A 14,281-nucleotide genomic window follows, 5' to 3' on the forward strand; every position below is an offset into this window, starting at 1 on the left:
CGAAGGATCATCACTTCATACTCCTAATCTCATCCGGACCACTCAAACACTTGATTCGATCCGATTCCCAATCACATCTTCCCATCTCCATCCAAACACCCCCAGCGCCATGTAACGTTTGAAGAGTCCAAATCATTCACTCCATCTATCATGTGAAAATGAGTACAACTCCCTCACTCACTCGCACCTGAATGATCTGGGCCTGCCTCACCTTACCTACTATGAAATAAAGTTCTCATCAATGCCCCTATCTACATCGTCACGTCTCGGGAGGCACAGCTTCCTACACATCCGGGGCGACCACAGCGTCATTCCCGCACGTGGCACCACAGACGTTGCTTCTCTAGCACTTACTTTCAAACTTGTATGTTGGGCAGTACTCAACACTTGCGTTCACTCTGTTTTGACGACAGTGTCCTGCTAAAGAGACGTTTCCAGATTGCGCGCGCATTTGCAATGAGTGACCAAGCAGGTTTGATTATTGTCTGGTCGCCAAAGATAACAAAGCTGAAGCGTGAAATAAATAATCTCTTACAAACACGACTGGAAGGGATGGCATGTGATTGATAAGAAAGTCATTTGCTGGGGGGCTCACACATCACATGGGACTGAGGTCAGGAGAATTCTTGAGACTCGGAATTAACTATTATACAGAGCGCGCTTTTTGTTTTTGTTTTCCCCTCCTTTGCCTGTTTGCGTCCCTAGTTGCGCTTCATCCACCGGAAAGAAAAAGAATTGGGAATCAATTTTGCATGTCGCATGAAAAGATGCCGGTCGGGCATTGTACCCACGTAGACTGAAAAGGGAGAATGGACTATACGATAGAACCCTTGGAAGCGAGCTTTACTCGGGAAAAAGTTGACCGCTCATCCACGGAAAGATTCAGTCCGAAACCATGCAGATGAGGCGGAGGCGGATGCCATCGCGGAAGGCAGAGTACGCCCTCAGGCGAGCCGCACCCAAGCAGTGCCCTGCAGCTGCATCATAACGGCAGGCAAGTGTCTCAAAAATTCATCATGGCCACTCTTGCAAATGTTCCACGAGGCAGAAGGTGCCAGAGGTGTCAAGTCCAGGAATGCTCGATAGACCCAGCAAAAAGGGATCCTTGCCGTCACATAGGCGTCAAGAGCGTGCATCATGGAGAATGGGGAGTAAATCCATGTCGCAGAGCAGCATTGAGCACCATGTCCATGTCAAGAGTCGAATCCAGTTCATGACAGTCAAGGATCATGTACAAGCGAGAACGTGCCATCATCATCGTCAAATGCCGGGTTCAGTGCATCGAGATATCAGCGAAGCGCGAAGCCAGAGGCAGCTTGCCTGGCTCGTCCGTGTGTGGTCCTCTCCCCCAATTCGTGATTGTGTCCAAAGAAAACAAGGTGGGCGCTGTGCTGTTGCAAGTCCAGCGGAGTAAGAAGGTATCAGTCGTCGAATAGTTCGTAAATGCGCACTGCCATGAGCCTCCATAGTCAACGTGCATGTGCGGTGCTTCAGTATACGTAATGCGAAAAGAGGCATCAAGTCGAGGTCCAAGGCAAGTGATCAATCACATCACACAAGCATGTCCCCTACCGGAAAGGGTGCATGCAAAAACCTCTATGAGGCTCCAGGAGGCGCTGCACCGGGCTGACCGGCCGCACCGCCACCTTGTTGTTGCTGATAAACGAGGGACTGGTACCAGAGCGCGAGGTAGTTCTGGTATCCACCATCTGCAGAATGTCAGTATACGATACTACTTGCTCGCTGTGTCATGCAGACTTACATTGCGCATACGGGTCGGCTCCGTCGGCTCCAGCGGGAGCTTGAGCAGCTGGCGGGTTAGCAGATCCTGATGCTGATGGGTTAGATCCCTGTTGAGAGTAGCTTCTGTCATAGTCTTGATTTTGACGACCGCGACCGCCGCCACCGCCTCCAGAGTTCTTCTGGCGCTGTTGCCATGTTAGTTACAGCTGCATGCATGGTGGAATCGAGGCCTGTCACTTACCACGGCGTCGACCTTCTCTTCAATCGCTTGCTTGGCTCTGGCGATACTATCGCGCGAGCCGATGAGGGCAATCTCTCGCTGAACCTCGCCTGGACCGGAGGACTGGGCAACATTGATCTTGCAACCAGTGCCGTTCTGCATATCACGGATGGTCTCGCCTCCCTTGCCAATAATCATGCCCACAGCCTCGGATGGGACGTAGATGGCGTCGTTGATCTTGTCACCGCTGCCGCCGCCCGCTCCACCCATGGGCCCGGAGTCTCTCTGATGACCACCACCATCGTGTCTCTGCGGCTTCTTGGCGGGGGCTGCAGGTTGACCCTCGTTTCTGCTGTCGCTATCCACAATCTCCATGATCAGATCCTTAGCTTGTGCAGCTGATTCACGAGAGCCGATGAGGTTGACCGGTCGAAGTCCATTGACACTCTTGGATTCACCAACAATATTGATGTGGCAGCCGGACCGCTCCTGCAAATCGCGAATGGTCTCGCCACCGCGACCGATGATTAGGCCCACGGTTCTATCGGGAACCATAATCTGCATGCAGTCCTCGCCTTCGCGAAGAGCTGCAGCTCCAGCTCCGGCAGCGGCAGCGGCGCCTGCACCAGGTGGTCCGCCGCGGTGGTCGCGGGGTGGAGGCCCCTTGGGGTTCGCAGCGCCGCGGTTGATGGCGCCCATGCCGCTATCGTCGATAATGCGGTTGATGGCCTCCTTGACTTCACTGCGTTGTGCCCTGGGACCACTGATCTTGCACTGGCGGAAAGGGCCGTTGTCGCTGGAGGGAAGGAACTGCACCCGACAGTTGGACTCTGACTCGATGCGACGAAGGTTCTCGCCTTGTCTACCGATAATGAGACCAACAAGGCTCGACTCGATCTGGATTGTCTCGGCGTTGTCGTCACCGCCGCCACTTCCTCTTAGTGGAGATCGCTCTCTGCCGTTGGAGTTGCGAGGAGAGAAAGTGCGACCACGCGGGCCGGGGCTGTAAGATCGCTCGCGGTGACCATAGTCTCGTGGAGCAGGGCGGTCATCCCGGCGCTCGTCTCTGTAGGGGTTAAAGTTATCGCGGAACTGGTCGCGACGGTTGGAAGGAGAGCGTGACCGCGAGGATCGGCCGTAGGCTCGAGGATCCTGGCCGCGGGGAGCTTCGTTGGAGTAGACGAGGGGTCGGTCGTAAGATGTCACGCCCTTCTCAGCAGCAAAGGCCTTGGCTTGCGCAATGGCATCGGCGATGCTGACTGTGCCAGAGTTGACGGGTCGGATCGAGCTAAGATCCAGACTGCCGCTGGATGAAGGTTGGGGCAGTCCCGGGTAGCCACCGCCGCCGCCATACGGAGGCGCGTTCTGCTGGGGCATCGGGGGGTAGGAAGGAGGCGGCTGGCCGCCGGGAGGAGGAGGATAGCTAGGCGGCATGCCGGGCTGTCCTTGAGTCGGCGTCGAAGACGTGCCTCTTTGTGCTGCGCCTGGATGAAGGAATACAATCAGTCTGTGTTCGAGGGTGCAGAAACAGATTCGTGTCGTGTCTCGGGTACCTACCTAGGGCAGCGAGGATGGAGGAGATGTCGCGAGGTGGTTCGGCCATTGTGGCTGTCGCGTATGAAGAGTTCAGGGCGCGATCAAAGGTCAGATTGTGACTTGTCAAAGGAGGAGAAAATGTGATTGATCGTGTCGGAGGGCAGAAGACTTTTTGCGCGCAAGTGGAATTTTCAGCGCGGCGCAGAAATGAGTCGGATTGCTTCCGAGAGTGGGTTTGATCAGGTGACAAGGATGTGTGCCAATGCCAGCAATCACAAAATGAGGTCGCAAATCGGTTTATGGACAATCACGGCCTTGACTAGGTTTTGTCGCGAAAGATTCTCAAGTGGTGTCAGCTTGTCAAGATGTGCTAGGGCAAGCCGTGGTGGCACCGGTAGGAGATGTGATGGCGAGGTTTGGAGTTTGGCGAGACCGCCTGCCGAAAACAGATTGCTCCTTGCTGCGCAGCGTGGGTTGAGCTGTGAATGTGATGCGCAAGGTCGGACAGGGGCAGGAGGCTGGAAAGTGGCACGGATCCTGTGAAAAATGGGTGTGTCGGACTTTCGTTCTTCCCGTGGTTGACTGGAAGGCACGTCGGCAGGTCTAAGTCGGGTCTGGGCCCATCAGATAGCCTGCGCACGTGATAAGGTCATGGAAGCTTGGACTTGGGTCCGAAATTGAGGCACAGGCAAGCACTGCAGGTCAAGCCACTCTTCACAGTTCTCCAAGGAAGGTATGTCGTCACTGTCGACACCTTGGAAGCCATGGGTGACTACGTATCTGAGTGACGTGCAATTTTACTAGCCAACAAGACGGTGGGTGCTAGGATGACTTAGACAGGGGAGTCTCATACGGAGCGTTTTCAGGTGAGTTTGCAACAATGCAGACTGGAGTGACTTGCTCAAGGCGCAGCTGAAGCAAGTCATGTCAATGCAATGCGAGACACTTGGGCGAAGCTGACTGACTTGCTACTTGGATGGCCCCAGAGATGCAGCAATCATCAAATGTGATGTATGCGTAGTTCACTGGTAGACTGCAACGATGCCTACCTTACAACGAACGCAGGTAATGTCATAGCAGACTGAGCGAGGAACGCCCACGATATCTTATATACGGAACTGCCCATGAATGGATATCACACTTGGATGGACAGATGCTCACTTGTTCTTGAAGTTATGGGCCAAATATCGCAAGCGCCGACCTCATGGCTGGCAGCGATGAGTTCTGTAGCGAAGCGCCCAGCGGCGCAGAGCGCGGGCCACCGACGGCCAATCAATCTTTGCCAGCGTCAAGACTTGAGACGACCCCACAGAAAGAAGGAAGGAAGGAGCGACGCGAGCGTGGGAGCTTGGGTGCACAGGGCAAGTGCGAACTTCTTGTTTAGTGGGGCCACTGCCAATTGCCGCAACATTCCAGGTTCCATGACTTCCCTTGATGGTGCCTGAATGATCTTGCGAGGGAGGAGCAATGGAACAGAAATGCAACTTGGAAGGCGACCGATCTCAATGACCAATCTCACCCTCACCATCTCCCGGCTGCGCCTGCGCCTCTCATCGGCAAGAGGAGGCCAACGTCGGGAAAGTCAGGAAAGAAGCAGTGGAGGCCATTCTACGTTGCGTTCCTTTCCTTGCGTGCTTGACTTCTTGCCTTCCAACTCTAGCACTTATCTGTGCCTGAAGTGAATGACCGGCCAATGCCATTGAACGAATGTTCCTGGGATGCCACGATTTGTGGGATTTGGACAAGCTTTTCCCACTGTCTGACCAAGATCAGCCTCCAAAAGACCGTTCCTGTCGTAAACCGGTTTTTAGCATTCCGTGGTGGTCGGTGGCAAAGGCCTTGGCATCGATCATTGCTTGTTGCTGAGCAAGGACCCCAACGACACCATGGAGCGCAGCCAGGACGGGACGAGCAGCCAGTCACGAATCACAACACCAAGAAACTCATCTAGGGTCCATATCCACTCTTTTACCATTATCCTGCCCAATTCCCGGCCATTCTTGCCATCTGCTTACAAGGATTAGACGTTAGCGGCGAGAACCGAATTGCCCTTTTCCCATAACGATTGGACAAAATGTTTGGCATTGCCTTCAGGGATCCCCTGCTGGCGCCAGCCATCCGCCATCTCTTTTCGTTCGCTGGCTGACGATCTTTGCTCTGTTCCTGCTTCGCTCGCTGCGGTCCCTCACATCCTCTCCCCGGTCACAATGACCCTTCGTGCAGTTTCCGAGAGAAAACCACACAAACCTCGCGACATCCCCGGATGCCTCCAGCAAATCCAGAATCGTCCAGCCCAGCCTAACCAGGCCAACTCACCGTTTCTCCGTCCGCAACGGCAGTCCTCCTCCGCCGGGCACAGCCACCGGCAACACCACCTAACCTGGTCTGCTGGCGTGACTCGCGACGGGGATGCCACTGGAGCGGCGCCGTTCACCTCGCGCCAGAACGGTACCTTATCCTTACGAGGTGGCACGGGTGGGAGACTCTCCGCAATAATCCCTCCGTCTTGCCAATGACGTCGCAGCGCATTCTTGTCGTGAGCTTTCTGGATCAATCCGAGCCTATGAGCGAGACCAGGTTGTGTTAAAATGCCTTCTATCTTCTGCGACACCCCCGGAAAGGCGACTTTTGGAAAGATGGGCACCATTCAACCGTTGCTCCGTGGTGTCCCCTTGTTCAGTGACTCAAATCTCGACTTGTATATCACTCTTGAGTTCGCCCCCGTTCATGAAGCCACCAACTGTTGGCCTGACTTGAGTAGGGCTATAGCTCTTGTGATACCGCAACCGAATCTCACTCAGCAAGTTTCAAGCAAGAGTCTCATCGTTCGATAAGACCTCATTGTAGGAGCAACAAAAGTCTGCCTCACAACTCCTCACTCTCGCCAAGCAATCTCATACCCAGCTCTCAGCTCTCACCTCACACCCAACCCTGGCCTCGAGAAGACGGATCGAGTCTATCGTAACAGGGCGCAACATCATCTGATCTAAGTACGGGCAACACGACATTAAATCTCAAGAGCCCCATTTCGGCCTCCGAAAATATCGCTTTGCCTTAGCAGCGTTTGGGCAGCCGCTCATCGTGACCCCGGACGACAGATTTGGTTGGCTGAGAGCGGCCGTTGAGCGCGCTTAGAAAACGAGCCTCACCCAAATCCCCATATCCACCCTCACCGGGTGTCGCCAAACGAAACAAAGATTTGGGCCAAGTCGAGGTAATTTCCTTTCAAGGCCACGGCCAAAGGCCCCATTGCTGGCTTTCTTTGGCATTGTGGTGTGAATCAGGTAAGCCGCCTTTATTTTCTTTTCTCGACTTTGTTCCTATTGTTGCGCGCCTATTGCTGGGTGATCCTGTGGACCTGGCCGTGTTAGTCGGCTTCCTTCTTATTATGCGTACTGCCCAGTCATTCCCATTCCCTCTTGTCTCTGTCGTCCTTCCAAGTCATCACCGTCCTGTGTATTCATATTCTCTCCCGAAAAAAGTACCCCACAATGAATGAATAGAAGCTTGTTCAGAAATCAGTGCTTGACGAGTTTCCTTTGTCGCTCTCTTTCCTTCCTCACTTTTTCCCCCTTTCCCCCTTCGTGTCGAGAGATTCACCTAATTTCATCACCAAACTCCACCAATTAATTCCTCCTCGACGTCGACTGCCGTTCTATTCGCTTCATTTTCCACAGTCGGCCCTTTTCTTCTTATTTTATTATTCATTTTTCTCTGCTGGCTCAGAAATACTCGCATCGGCTTCTTACATTCTTCGATAGAATCAACATGTTTTCCTCACGGAATCGCAAGGAGGAGGCGGCCTACCCAGCCGTCCCCGACTCTCTCAGGTCGGACTCGCTCGAGATGGCGGAAATTAGAAAGACGCAACAAGCGCGAGCCGACACTTCTCCCACCATCACACCATACCTCAGTCTCCCAGCTAGACTCTCTCAGATCTGGCTAAACCGCTGGACGATACTACTACTACTCGTCCTCCTCAGAGTCATTTTGCTCATCGCCAGTCTTAACGACAATGTCGACGACGCGAATCAAAAAGCACTCTCTGCTTGCACCAAGGTCGAAGATATTGGCAGCGCCATGGCCTCAATGCCTCACTACCTTTCTGTCGGCGTCAACGAGCTGTCAGCCAAGGGTATCGAGAAGACCCTTGACGGTATGGTCGCCGCCCTGGGTCTGATCCTCACTGGAGTTCAGAACCTTATCATCTTCGTCATCAACATGATGACCTCGATGTACACCTGCCTCATCACTGCCTTCATCCACGGCGGCCTTGATGTTGCCTCCGACGTTACCAAGAAGGTCACCGACGCCATGAACAAGGTGGTTGGCGATATCAGCAATACAATTGATTCCAAGGCTAAGAGTCTCTCGGACGGCATCAACAAGGCCGTGGACGCAATTGAAAACTCCGTCCTCGGTAGCGTTCTGCCCGACTTCCCCAAGGTCGACTTCTCGGGGCCTGTCAACGACCTGCGCGACATCAAGATCGACTCCAGCGGCTTCGTCAGCGACATCAATAAGCTCAACGATGACCTGCCTACCTTTGAGGAGGTTCAGAACTTGACGGCTCAGGCTATCTCGTTCCCTTTCAACCTGCTCAAGCAGACTGTCAATGACGCCTACAAGGGCTACAAGTTCGATCGATCAGTCTTTCCTGTCGCCCAGAAGCAGGCGCTGCAGTTCTGCTCGACCAACAACAACATTTCCGACTTCTTCAACAACCTGCGAGATATGATCCAGAAGGCTCGCATCATCTTCATTGTCGTTCTCTCTATCTTGGCTGTGCTGGTTATCGCACCCATGGCTTGGCTGGAGATCAGGCGCTGGAGACGCGAGCGAAAGCACGCTCAGATCATGGCCAGCAACCAGTACGACTCGATGGATGTGGTCTACATTGCTTCCCGCCCAATGACTGCTACCTGGGGTATTAAGATTGCTTCCAAGTTCAAGGGACGCCGTCAGATCTTGGTCCGCTGGGCTATTGCGTACGCCACATCACTTCCCGCTCTCTTCGTCCTGGCCCTTGCTATCGCTGGCTTCTTCTCTTGCCTGTGCCAGTACGTCCTGCTCAAGGCTGTTGAAAGAGAAGTGCCAGCCCTTGCCAACCAGGTCGGCGAATTCGCCGGCGAAGTTGTCACCTCGCTACAGGATGTCTCCAAGCAATGGGCTGATGATGCGAACGGTGTCGTGCTATCAACGCAGAACGAGATCAACCAGGACATGCTCGGTTATGTTACGAACGCTACCTCGGCCGTCAACGACACGCTGAACACATTCACTAACACCATGACGACTGGTCTGGAGACTGTATTCAACGGCACCATCCTGATCAACCCCATTAAGGACGTTATTCGCTGTACCATTGGTCTCAAGGTCGAGGCTGTCCAGAAGGGACTGACTTGGGTCCACGACCATTCGCAGATCTCATTCCCTCTCTTCGACAACGACACCTTCAGCCTCGGCGCTCAAGAGTCTATCTCGGGCGACTCAGACCTCAAGACCTTCCTATCGTCACCTTCAAGTGTGTCAACCGACGAGGTCACTGGCGCCGTGACTCATGTTACCGATATGCTTCGTCGGGGCATCATCAAGGAAGCGCTCATCTCTACCGGCATCCTTCTCGTCTACGTCATTGTCGTCCTCATCGGCATCATCCGCGCCTTGGTCGGCATGGCCATGCCCGACAAAGGCCGTGGTGAGGGCGGGTTGCGCTACACCGGAGACGACCGCCCAGCCATGAGCCCGCGAAGCCCTCCCAGATCCCATGGCAACGACTCTCGCTTCCCACAGTTCGGCAGTGATGCATCTGCCGTGGATGATGATCACTACTCGGGCATGCGAGATGAGAAGGCGCTGAAGAAGACGAGCGTGCAGAGCGGCAGGGCGCTGCCGACGGAGGGTCATCAACGACAAAGTTCGTATGGGCACCTCGACACAGCATCATCAACCAAGTTTTAGATTGGCATCTACGAAGTATCGACAAGAGAAAGACGAAAAGACAAAAAAAAAGAAGACATACAGAGGTTGGAGACCTTCATACCTCTGGCCTGGGCTGGACCGAACGCCGAGAGATACCCCTCATTTACGACAGGTCTGAAAGAGATCATACGAAGAGCATGACATTCGGGCGTTGAAGCATGACTATCAGGTATATTTCAATTTTTTGATGAAAAGGGAAAGGGATGGAGAGGGAATACTTCAAAAAGATACCAACGGCTCAGTTGCCGCACCGTTTGTTTTCGATTCTACAATGGATCTCATTTTTGCGCTCTGATTGACATCAGTCATCAAACTTATTCATCCTCTGGAATGAAACTTTGAGTCTGCAGCGGCGTCACCGACTGCCAGAATGTCTACTCAGTATATACCTCTAGGTAGTTCAAGATTGAATATACTGCTAGCTGCAACCAACTACTCTGTTCCGAGTTCCCTGGGAACGTAGCCGCTACGGAGAGGTGAATGACTGATACCGGCCGGTGGCATAATCACAGCTCCGAGCGGTATTGCCGCATCTACGGGTCCAATTGTCATGATCGTCGCCGGGAGAGAGCGGCGACGACGGTGACTGGCAACTGCAGCGGCGACGACGACTAAGACGGTGTCATCTGATCTTGTTCAATCATACGAGACGCCTGAACCTTCTCTGTTAAATTTTCAACCGCTAGCAATATCATCTGCCTCGGTGACACGCTCCGCGGTTTCTTGAGGCAGCTCCGTTGTCCTCTGACCAATATCACCATGACTTGCGGAGATGAACAGACGTCGTGGGAAAGTCGACATCTGATCAAGGAGACAGAACAGACTTTCGGGACAATTGGACCGAGAAACGGGACCCCCCACGACAAGGCGGGACGTCACCGAAAGTTAGGGAAGAGCCTCATGAACGGGGTTACGAAAGGCCAGCCGCTGTACGGATACTATGGTGTCGCGTGTGTGTCACGAGGGTAAGGTACGGAGAGATTAGAATGCCATGTTTTTGTTTGCCTGCCGGTGCGGGCAATGGTGGTGAATGGTGGGGGTGCGGATTGCCATGGCGGATGGCAAAAGTGGAGACTCGGGGAGTCTGGAATAACCTCTTTTGGGCATCTCCGCCCCGCCCTCCGACCGACTTTCTGGGGCGTCATCGTCCAGGGACCCCCGGCCCCACACCCGCCACTCTCTTTTGATGGGAACCGATGCCGGCTGGTCGGCCTGTTTGTTCATGGTTTGAGCGATCTGAGTGGTTCAGGGCCCTCGGCTCAGGGTTCTTCTTTTGGACTCCAAGATTCGCCTTTGCTGAAGTGCCTAGCATCTTTGATTCGGTGCATGTACGGATAGGTACCTCATGCTCTTGAGGCTCAAAGGGAGCATTCCGGGGGATCGATCGGTGTGACTGTTGCAGGCCGTCCACCTTGGCGGATGATGGGCAGTCGATATAGCGGTTGAACATGGTCATTTCCAGGGCTGCCCTGGGGGAAAACATAGATCCCAATCGCCCGGTGTTCTGCCCACTTCCATGGTATAGATAGGTACCAACGCTAGGTACGAGATACTGGACCGATACAGCAGTCCCAGATGGCTACCTATAGGCAGCTGTACCGGGTGGACACTCAGGGCACGTCGGAGCTCCCGTCCCGTTGGGAGGTTCCTTTTTCACACCGTCCCGCCCCTTTGGCAGTGGCCGCTGCTGCTCCGACCGCAAGTTGCCCAAGGGAAACCGGCGCCCGCCCCAAGAGTCATTCCATTGCTCCTCCCCCACGTCTGAGATCATTAAGTACCTTTTTTCCCATTGGAATTTCTTCCCGTCCCCCCCTACTTAAAACTACTACCACCTTCAACCTTTCTCACATCTCAAGTTTTTTCTTGTGATACATAAAAACCCCAGCGAGTCAAAAAGTTGTTCTTTAACCCATATACCCCCTTCCAATTGACTTTGTTGTTTCCTTCTACTCTCTATACCACTGCACAATATGGAAGGCATTCGTCAAACGTTTGCGCGCTGCAAGGCCCAAGGAAGGGTGAGTCTTTTGCCCCCCATGTTGCTGTGCTGCCCCTCGTTGCGATCGCGGGGCTCTTCCCCCCGCCGCGCCGCCGACCGCTCCCAACGATGATGGTTTTTCGGCACCGCCAAGGTCTCGCAGCAACAACGGGATACAGGATCAATTGGACTGGTCTAACATTGCTATGAATTAGTCTGCGCTCGTTACCTATGTCACTGCTGGTTACCCCACGCCTCAGGACACTCCCAATGTCCTGTTGGCTATGGAGAAGGGTGGCGCTGGTAAGTCTCTCCAAGAACTTTGTGCCTTGGTGAAGGAGCACCTCACTGACACGACACCTCAACAGATGTGATTGAACTCGGTGCCCCCTTCACCGACCCAATTGCCGACGGCCCGACTATCCAGACATCAAACACCGTGAGTAGTGGCCAGAATGGGAACCAATTGGGTGTCCAGCGAGGATTGACGAGGAACAACAGGTGGCTCTGCAACATGGCGTCACGATCGAGTCAACACTCAAGATGGTCAAGGACGCCCGCGACCAGGGCCTGAAGGCACCTGTGATGTTGATGGGATACTACAACCCCCTTCTCAGCTATGGCGAAGAGAGACTCCTGAACGACTGCAAGACATCGGGCGTCAACGGCTTCATCGTGGTTGATTTGCCTCCTGAGGAGGCCATCTCTTTCCGCAAGCTCTGCACCAAGGGAGGGTACGTTCACACACCGCTTCTGTCCATCTCAATCATTCCATACTGACGAACGAAACCACAACAGACTCTCATATGTTCCCCTGATCGCTCCCGCAACCTCAGACGCCCGCATGAAGATTCTTTGCAAGCTGGCCGACTCCTTCATCTACGTCGTCTCCCGCCAGGGTGTCACCGGTGCCCTCGGTTCCATGAACGCCAACCTCCCCGACCTCGTTGCCCGCGTCAAGAAGTACAGCGGCAACAAGCCTGCTGCTGTCGGTTTCGGCGTCAGCACCCGCGACCATTTCCTCAGCGTCGCCCAGCTCGCCGACGGAGTTGTTGTCGGTTCCCAGATCATCACAACCCTCCAAAAAGCTGCCCCTGGCGAGCTCTTCAACGACGTTGCAAAGTACTGCTCCTACCTCTGCGGCCGCGACTCTGATGAGACCACACGCGAGGTTGGCATGGTCGAGGCCATGGCCGCCGCCAAGCAGCCCACCGACGAGCCCACAGTTGACGATCGTATCACCGCCGACCAGGACAGCGAGCTCGTCGCCGAGCTTGCCGCCATGCACGGCAAGATCCCCGACCGCTTCGGTGACTTTGGAGGCCAGTACGTTCCTGAGTCTCTCATGGACTGCCTGTCTGAGCTCGAGGAGGGCTTCAACAAGATCAAGGACGACCCTTCTTTCTGGGAGGAGTACCGTTCCTACTACGAGTACATGGGCCGTCCCGGCCACCTCCACCTCGCCGAGCGCCTCACGGAGCACGCTGGCGGTGCCAACATCTGGTTGAAGCGTGAGGATCTCAACCACACCGGTTCCCACAAGATTAACAACGCCCTCGGCCAGCTCCTCCTCGCCAAGCGCCTCGGCAAGACCAAGATCATCGCCGAGACCGGCGCCGGCCAGCACGGTGTCGCCACGGCCACCGTCTGCGCCAAGTTCGGTATGGAGTGCACAGTCTACATGGGCGCCGAAGACGTCCGCCGCCAGGCCCTCAACGTCTTCCGCATGAAGCTCCTCGGCGCCAAGGTTGTCGCCGTCGAGGCCGGAAGCAAGACCCTCCGTGACGCCGTCAATGAGGCCATGCGCGCCTGGGTTGTCGAGCTCGACACCACTCACTACATCATCGGTTCCGCCATCGGCCCGCATCCCTTCCCCACCATCGTCCGTACCTTCCAGTCTGTTATCGGTAACGAGACCAAGGCACAGATGCTCGAGAAGAGGGGTAAGTTGCCCGATGCCGTCGTCGCCTGCGTCGGCGGGGGCAGCAACGCTGTCGGCATGTTCTACCCCTTTGCCAACGACCCTAGCGTCAAGCTCCTCGGTGTTGAGGCTGGTGGCGATGGCATCGATACCGCGCGCCACAGCGCCACCCTCTCCGGTGGCAGCAAGGGTGTCCTGCACGGTGTCAAGACCTACATTCTCCAGGACAAGCACGGCCAGGTCGCCGAGACGCACTCCATCTCCGCCGGTCTGGATTACCCTGGTGTCGGCCCCGAGCTCAGCTCCTGGAAGGACAGTGAGCGCGCCAAGTACGTCGCCGCCACCGATGCCGAGGCCTTCATTGGCTTCCGTCTTATGAGTCAGCTGGAGGGTATCATCCCTGCGCTGGAGTCGGCGCACGGCATCTACGGTGCCATCGAGCTCGCCAAGACGATGAAGAAGGGCGAGGATATCGTCATCTGCCTGAGTGGTCGTGGTGACAAGGATGTGCAGAGCGTCGCCGACGAGCTGCCCAAGCTGGGCCCCAAGATTGGCTGGGATTTGCGCTTCTAAACATGGGGAGCAATGACTAAGGGGCGAAACGGGATTTATGAATGGCATATCACACATTGCAGGGCGTATGAGGCGAAACTTGCACTTTAACGGTCTGTGGATTCAAAATATGGAAAGCGGTTTTTGTAGACACAAACAAGAAAAGGAGGCTCATTTTCTAGACTTGAGATCCTCTAAAAAGTAGTTTGATGACATGGGAATTTTTGTACATATGATACAATGACTTTTTTTTCTCTCCCGAAACATACACTCTCTTTTGCTGTAACAAGTGACCATCACCAGACTCAAAATCATATCCTGTGCTCAGTGACGGGCTCTCCGATACCAG

At 54.6% G+C, this 14,281-nt stretch overlaps 3 protein-coding genes across 3 annotated transcripts; 2 read left to right on the forward strand and 1 right to left on the reverse strand.

Moving 5' to 3' along the window:
• Positions 1 to 1,505: 1,505 nt before the first annotated feature.
• BDZ83DRAFT_351063 (uncharacterized protein) lies at positions 1,506 to 3,834 on the reverse strand. Its single transcript, XM_060502525.1, has 4 exons — positions 3,521 to 3,834; positions 1,985 to 3,447; positions 1,763 to 1,928; positions 1,506 to 1,709 (listed from the first exon to the last, which is right to left on the reverse strand). Exons 1-4 carry the CDS (start codon positions 3,564 to 3,566, stop codon positions 1,597 to 1,599), a joined length of 1,788 nt encoding a protein of 595 aa, XP_060364566.1. The 5' UTR covers positions 3,567 to 3,834; the 3' UTR covers positions 1,506 to 1,596.
• Positions 3,835 to 7,267: 3,433 nt separating this feature from the next.
• On the forward strand, positions 7,268 to 9,460 carry BDZ83DRAFT_578525 (plasma membrane fusion protein PRM1; the record flags this gene model as incomplete). Its single annotated transcript, XM_060505134.1, has 1 exon — positions 7,268 to 9,460. One exon carries the CDS (start codon positions 7,268 to 7,270, stop codon positions 9,458 to 9,460), a length of 2,193 nt encoding a protein of 730 aa, XP_060364567.1.
• Positions 9,461 to 11,647: 2,187 nt separating this feature from the next.
• Positions 11,648 to 14,098, forward strand: BDZ83DRAFT_351216 (tryptophan synthase). Its single transcript, XM_060502527.1, has 3 exons — positions 11,648 to 11,762; positions 11,828 to 12,193; positions 12,258 to 14,098. The coding sequence occupies exons 2-3, from the start codon at positions 12,003 to 12,005 to the stop codon at positions 13,951 to 13,953; spliced, it is 1,887 nt and encodes a 628-aa protein (XP_060364568.1). The 5' UTR covers positions 11,648 to 11,762; positions 11,828 to 12,002; the 3' UTR covers positions 13,954 to 14,098.
• The last annotated feature ends 183 nt before the right edge of the window (positions 14,099 to 14,281 follow it).

The sequence above is a fragment of the Colletotrichum acutatum genome (assembly GCF_030867785.1).
Source record: "Colletotrichum acutatum strain CBS 112980 chromosome Unknown BDZ83scaffold_51, whole genome shotgun sequence".
Classification (NCBI taxonomy): Eukaryota; Fungi; Ascomycota; class Sordariomycetes; order Glomerellales; family Glomerellaceae; genus Colletotrichum; species Colletotrichum acutatum.

Excerpts from the sequence above, each read along its gene's own strand:
- BDZ83DRAFT_351216 (XM_060502527.1), top strand. The coding sequence starts at position 12,003 with ATGGTCAAGGACGCCCGCGACCAGGGCCTGAAGGCACCTGTGATGTTG. Across the intron at positions 12,194-12,257 it reads AAGCTCTGCACCAAGGGAGG|ACTCTCATATGTTCCCCTGA; the intron begins GTACGTTCACAC and ends AAACCACAACAG.
- BDZ83DRAFT_351063 (XM_060502525.1), bottom strand. The coding sequence starts at position 3,566 with ATGGCCGAACCACCTCGCGACATCTCCTCCATCCTCGCTGCCCTAG. Across the intron at positions 3,448-3,520 it reads CTCCATCCTCGCTGCCCTAG|GCGCAGCACAAAGAGGCACG; the intron begins GTAGGTACCCGA and ends TCCTTCATCCAG. Across the intron at positions 1,710-1,762 it reads AGCCGACCCGTATGCGCAAT|ATGGTGGATACCAGAACTAC; the intron begins GTAAGTCTGCAT and ends GACATTCTGCAG.